Here is a 6,517-nt window from a genome sequence, read left to right as displayed (position 1 = left end):
ATCTGCAAAGGTGGTAACGACTACACACACAGCATGTAATTTCTGGTCTGGTCTGTGACATTTGCTACCAGTGAGAAGTTTTTATCAATAAAATCAGCTAAGGCAGAGCTGTGTCTGCCCTCCCACGTGACCAAACCCAACTCATCATTTGTGTGGTAGGCAAGCGCTCTATCAGCAGCTCCAGCCTCAGGTGCAGTGTTTCATGGCTGCTCTTCCAGAGGACCCGGGTTCAAACCCCAGTACTGATGTGGCTAACACGCATCTGTACCTAGGTCCAATGGTATTAAGTACCCACTTCTGGACTCCATGGGCACTGCACACACACGGCACACTGACATCCATGAAGGAAAAACACTCTCATACTAAAAATGAGTACAATCCCAAACATTTTTAAACTTAAAGTGTCTATGTAGGTGTGCACTAGGAAGAAGTATAAAGGTGGAGGGTAAAATACCCAACTCAAAATGAAGGACACCGATAACTGCACATACCACTTTAAAACTCAGAGTGGGAGAAAACAGGGACTGGAGAGTTGGCTCAGTGGTTCGAAGCACTTGCTGCCCTTGCAGAGGACACTGGTTTGATTCTCAGTACCCATGTGGTGGTTCACAACCATCTGTAACTCCAGCTCCAGAGACTTCAATGCCCTCTTCTGGACTCCAAGGCAGCCAAACACGCATGTGGTGCATACATGCAGGCAGAACACATCAAATCCAATAAATACAGCTAATTTTTAAAATTAAAAAAAGGGAGACGACTTGTGGAAAATTCCCAGGATGCCAAACCCTAAAATATAAAGGAAGAGAGCCAGCACTCAGAAGGCAGAGGCAGGCAGATCTCTGAGTTCGAGGCTAGTCTGGTCTACAGAGCGAGTTCCAGGACAGTGAGGGCCACACAGAAACCCTGTCTCCAAAAAACAAGAAAAAAAAGAAGAGAGAAGTGTATGATAAAGAAAGACTCATATGTTATGCCACAGGAGAGTCTGTCTCTGGATTCAAAGGACAGACATATGGGAGCGGGCTGGATAAATAGACAGCAGGTGGGAACCAAGATGTAACAGGGCATGGAATTCAAGGGGAGATGCAGGACATGAAGAATGTGAAACCTCACTGAAAACGTTTCAATACAGACACACAAGCCACTTACAGTTAATATCACTCTGCAGGCAGGACTTACTGGGCAATGCAACACCAACACCCCAGAAATACACAATAACAAAGGTAGGCATCTGTGCAGGGTTAGGGCCTCCCTAATCTGTGGCACAGCGTTCCACAGCTCTAGGCTGTGTGTCCCACTGGACATGTTCCCCCCATGGCTGAGCCGGTCCAAGTCCCATCTCTCGTGATCTCTCCCCTCTTCCAGGCCTGGGATTGGGTTTCAGGGAGTAAACTGGTTCCTTCTTTTCCCTGCACACTCCCTGCCACCAGGTGGAGGGCAGCTTCCAGCTGCCTGGGCATTCCAGCTGCCATGCCATACTGTCTGGGCATGGGCACAGTGCCAACAGCCAGGAGAACAGAGCAGCCACACATTCCAAGCTCAGAGTTCGCTGACACCACTCAGATAAGCCCAGTGTCGTCTCTCAAAGACTTCTCCTCTGCAGCAACCCCCAACACCCCTACCTTCCTGAGGCCACTCTCTTAGGGCAGACAGAACTGTCCCAGTTTCCCTGGCCCTGGGATTACGGGACTGTCAGTGAAGCAAGGGTGCTGACCGGAACTGAGGGCTGGGGGCAGGGTGGCCATTCTGACTGAGTCCATGTTGGTGATGCTCCAGCACAGCTTTCAGTGCCCAGGGCACCAATGAGCTGACAGGCTGAAAGAGTAGGTAGCTCCAGCAACCACCGGAAGATGTGGGGTCTGCAACACCCTGCAGTCTCCCTGTGTGGGAGGACCCTCCCATCACTCTGTGGTATTCAGCAACTGGACACTTGGGAGCCCACACAGCCCTGACACGCCCTAGCCCTGCTGTCTGCTTCCTGGGTCTCCACAGTGATCATCTCTGTGAGAACACAGTAGGAGCCCAGGGAACCCTTAAGATTTGGGTCAAAAGCCCCAGAAGCTGATGCATTAGGGAGTAAAAGTGGTCCTCCAGCTAGAATCCAGCTACATTAGGACAGCCTTTCAAAGCTGTCACGTGATGTTGCCCCGCCTGACGTGCCTGCCACGTGACCTGGGTCACATGACCACCCGGCGCCCATCTCAGAATCAAGCATGAGCTTCCAGTCTTGTGTCCCTGCGGACCATGGGGTCCCTTCCTGGGTCCTGGTCCTGCTGCTGGCGTTGGGACTGTGCAACCTCCAGGCCAGAGGTGAGTGTAAACTGACTGCCCTCCCTCCTGACCCTCCCGGATCCCCGATGATCCTTGCCAGCCCCTGAGCCTCCGCATCTGCCCTCAGGTGACAGAGTTCTAGACCCTGACTTTCGGGAGAACTATTTCAAGCAGTATATGGACCACTTCAACTTTGAGAGTTTCGGCAACAAAACCTTTAGCCAGCGGTACCTGGTGTCAAGTGAGTGTTGTCCCCACAGTACGTTTCCTGCCTGCTTATCCCTGGGCTCACGGAAACTCACTTACTTCCCATAGATAAGTTCTGGAAGATGGGCGAGGGGCCCATTTTCTTCTACGCGGGGAATGAAGGGGACATTTGGAACTTCGCTAACAACTCTGGCTTCATGGTGGAACTGGCGGCCCAGCAGGAGGCCCTGCTTGTCTTTGCTGAGCACGTGGGTATCGGGACAGTTCCTGGCAGTCCCTGAGCTGAAGGAGGTGGGGAGTGCCGAGCAGTGGTTAGCCATCCCTTTCTGCTTCCTGCAGCGGTACTACGGGAAATCGCTTCCATTTGGCGTGCAGTCCACACAGCGTGGATATACGCAGCTGCTGACTGTGGAACAGGCACTGGCGGACTTTGCTGTGCTGCTTCAGGCCCTGCGGCAGGATCTTGGGGTCCAGGATGCTCCCATCATAGCCTTCGGAGGGAGGTGGGGCCTTGATTTCCCGTCAGGACAGAGGCATGTTTATCTGAATCTGATCCCACACCAGATCTGAAGGAGCCCTACTCTTACTCCTCCCTGATGCCCAACCTGTTGTACCAGGTGACACCCTATACAAGAAGGGCCAAACAGATGCCCCTCACGTTCTCCACATCCACTGCCCACCCCAGTGTTCTCAGTCTTTAACATTTTTTGGTGTTGTTTTTGTTTTTCGAGACGGTTTCTCTGTGCAGTTTTGGTGCCTGTCTTGGATCTCGCTCTGTAGACCAGGCTGGCTCAACCTCACAGAGATCCGCCTGGCTCTGCCTCCCAAGTGCTGGGATTAAAGGTGTGCACCACCACTGCCCGGCCTCAGTCTTTAACTTCTTACGTGGTAGAGCTGGGTCTAGCTTTATTTCCTCCTTTACTGGACCTCATAGGCTATGTTTGTTTTGTTGCTCACGCTAGTGGGACAATCCCCCTCCTGACTTCAGGCTGTGTCTCAGCAGTGTCTTCATGCTGGGTCAGGGCAGGGCCTTTTCCCAGTGAAGGGTGTATCTGCATTGGCCTTGGGGTCAGAATTAGTGGGCCTAGAATTTCCAGGTCCTTCTATCCACACTTGGGGCTTCAGAGCAAGGAAAGACCAAGGGGAGGGGAGAGGCCTGGCCTAGGAACCTCAGCCTGGAGGACAGGGTGAGGCTGCTGGCCTGAGCATGCAGGCAGCTTCCCACAACCGTCATCCTGTGTCCTGTCCCCAGCTATGGGGGCATGCTGAGCGCCTACATGAGGATGAAGTACCCCCACCTGGTGGCTGGGGCACTGGCAGCCAGTGCTCCTGTCGTAGCGGTCGCAGGCCTTGGTGACTCCTACCAGTTCTTCCGAGACGTCACAGCGGTGAGTGAGGGTGCTTGGGTACCCCAGGCCAGTGCAGGTATGACAGCAACAGCAACCACGGTCTTTTCTCCAGGACTTCTATGGCCAGAGTCCCAAGTGTGCCCAGGCTGTGCGGGATGCCTTCCAGCAAATCAAGGACTTGTTCCTCCAGGGAGGTGAGGAGGTCCTTCTCCGGCTGCCCACTTTGGGCACTCATTCTTGCCTGTCACATTTGCCAGCAGTTCCCTCAGCCTCTTCCCCTGGGCCTCTCTCTTCCCAGCTTATGACATCATCAGGCAAAATTTTGGTATCTGTCAGTTGCTTTCCAGCCCCAAAGACCTGACTCAACTCTTTGGGTTTGCCCGGAATGCATTTACCATGCTCGCCATGATGGACTACCCGTACCCTACTGACTTCCTTGGGAAACTTCCTGCTAACCCTGTCAAGGTGAGGCGGCTCTCCCTGGGTGCAGGACCCAGTGCAGGCCTGGTCCAAGAGCCCCGTGGCCACCTGCTTTGGTGCCATCAGACACTCCTCTGCTGTTGTATCCATGTGGGCTAGCAGCCCCGACCCACATTCTGGGACCAGGGAAGGTCAGGCTGGGCAAGGGCCTCTGCTGAGATAATCTGCTGCCCTTCTCCTATAGGTGGGCTGTGAGCGGCTGCTGAGTGAGGGCCAGAGGATCGTGGGCCTACGAGCACTGACAGGTTGGCCTATACTCCTTGGCCTTCACGGGGCAAGGGTGGAGACCCTACCAACAGAGTTGGGTAGGAAAAGGACCCAAAGCCCTGATCTGGGGCTTGGTCTTGTAGGCTGGGGACTCAGTACAGCTTTCGAAAGGACAGGACCTGCATTTTGGGAGCTGGGCAGAGGCTGAAGTGGATGGCATGACTTCCCAGCAGCCCTAGGAACAGTCACAGCTACCCCTGAGGAGCACATTCCAGTTGCCTAGGCCTTTGGAATCCCCATCCACAAAGCTCTGCAAGCCTGTCCTGCCCTGGTGTGGGGCAGGGTGCTGGGAATGGGATAGCTATCTCTGGGCTGCCGAAGGGGCCAGGCCAGCTGGTGGTCCTTCCGAGGTGGGTGGGAAGTGGCCTGAGCATCTAGCGCCTGCCTGGCTGCTGGTCCCAGCACTCTTCCTATCCAGGGCTGGTCTACAACTCCTCGGGCACGGAGCCCTGTTTTGACATCTACCAGCTGTATCAAAGCTGTGCCGACCCCACTGGCTGTGGCACCGGCTCTGATGCCAGGGCCTGGGACTACCAGGTTTGTGGACAGAGGGGAGCCACACTGCCCAAGTGTAGGGGTGGGGGGGTGGGGGTCGCCTGTCTTACTTCACCTTGGGGCACCTGCAGGCCTGTACGGAGATCAATCTGACCTTCAACAGCAACAATGTGACAGACATGTTCCCTGACATCCCGTTCTCTGATGAACAACGCCAGCAATACTGCCTGGATACATGGGGCGTGTGGCCCAGGCCAGACTGGCTGCGGACCAGCTTCTGGGGTGGCGGTAAAGGACTGGGGGTTGGGAGCTGGGTGCCAGGAAGGACCCTACCCTCTGTCCGGAGCTGGTTCTGCAGCCCCCAGATGCAGCTCACAGCTTTATGCCATCACTTACTGTGTTCCTTTCAGACCTTAAGGCTGCCAGCAACATCATCTTCTCCAATGGTGACTTAGACCCCTGGGCAGGGGGCGGGGTAAGTCCCGACCTGACAGCTGATGGCCCCACATAGGTATTCTTGGCCATGCGTGGACTGCCTGTTGCTGTTCCCCACTTTGCCAGACTCCTCAAAGAACCTTTGCCTTTTCAGATTCACGGTCAGGTTCACTCGGCCATTGTTGCTCTTCCCTCTTTTGTGTGCTTCTTTCCCTATCACTTAACGTAGTCTAACATCTGGCCCATCCGATTTCACCTTTTCTTTCCAATGGAGCTATCTGAAGCTGCACAGTAAGCTCATCATTGCTTCAGTTGCATCCCATAGACAGTGCCGGCACCTGTCAGTGCCAGGGTGGGGGAGGGGTTGCCTACCTGTGGCTTGAAGCACAGGCCACATGCCTCAGATTCCTCCAACAGATCCAGCGCAACCTGAGTACATCCATCATTGCTGTCACCATCCACGGGGGAGCACATCACCTAGACCTCAGGTGCAGTGAGGCGCAGCCCACCTGGTTCCTTTCTTGATGAGTCTGGGCCAGTGGTGGGATGTGGGCCGGATGGGCATGAAGCTCACTCACCCTGTATGCTTGCCACCTGAGTGGCCCCTCCGCATCTGTCTGTTCCTCAGGGCATCTAACTCAGAAGACCCTCCATCTGTCGTGGAGGTTCGTAAACTGGAAGCTACCCTCATCCGTGAGTGGGTAGCAGCAGCAGCCAGACTAAAGCAACCAGCAGTGCCCTGGGGGCCTGGGCCTGAGCAGCAGCAGCACTCTTCCAGCTAAGACACAGCAGTTGTGAGCATTGTGACAGGACAGCTTGTCTCACATCTCAAGGACTGTCCAGACCCATGGTGGCCTGCCTACAGTGGACTTCAAGCAAGTGGTACCAAGGCTGGTGGTAGACGGAAAGAACTGAATAAACATGGTTGTTAGGCTAGACATGTGCTTGTCTGGCAGGGTTCATGTGTGGAGGGATGAGATCCTGGAATGTGCTCTAGACAAGACAACTCACAGCAC

General features: G+C 54.6%; 1 protein-coding gene across 3 annotated transcripts; it reads left to right on the top strand.

The window, feature by feature from the left end:
• Positions 1-2,027: 2,027 nt before the first annotated feature.
• On the top strand, positions 2,028-6,439 carry Dpp7 (dipeptidyl peptidase 7). 3 transcript variants are annotated; one of them, XR_009378728.1, is made up of 13 exons: positions 2,028-2,307; positions 2,396-2,509; positions 2,584-2,723; positions 2,815-2,978; positions 3,728-3,863; positions 3,937-4,018; positions 4,123-4,289; positions 4,489-4,549; positions 4,990-5,108; positions 5,198-5,354; positions 5,477-5,541; positions 5,656-5,792; positions 5,919-5,989. XR_009378728.1 is itself a non-coding variant. In XM_059260297.1 (13 exons), the coding sequence occupies exons 1-13, from the start codon at positions 2,211-2,213 to the stop codon at positions 6,281-6,283; spliced, it is 1,527 nt and encodes a 508-aa protein (XP_059116280.1). In that variant the 5' UTR covers positions 2,031-2,210; the 3' UTR covers positions 6,284-6,439. The 3 variants fall into 3 exon arrangements, 2 of the variants coding, with proteins under 2 accessions (XP_059116281.1, XP_059116280.1); XM_059260297.1 differs by lacking the exon at positions 5,656-5,792 and adding an exon at positions 6,130-6,439 and having other exon boundaries at positions 2,031-2,307; XM_059260298.1 differs by lacking the exons at positions 4,990-5,108; positions 5,198-5,354; positions 5,656-5,792 and adding an exon at positions 6,130-6,439.
• Positions 6,440-6,517: the final 78 nt, after the last annotated feature.

This window comes from Peromyscus eremicus, chromosome 4 (assembly GCF_949786415.1).
Source record: "Peromyscus eremicus chromosome 4, PerEre_H2_v1, whole genome shotgun sequence".
Taxonomy (NCBI): domain Eukaryota; kingdom Metazoa; phylum Chordata; class Mammalia; order Rodentia; family Cricetidae; genus Peromyscus; species Peromyscus eremicus.
Note: the sequence above shows the minus strand (reverse complement) of the source record. Positions and strands in the feature narration are given on the sequence as shown.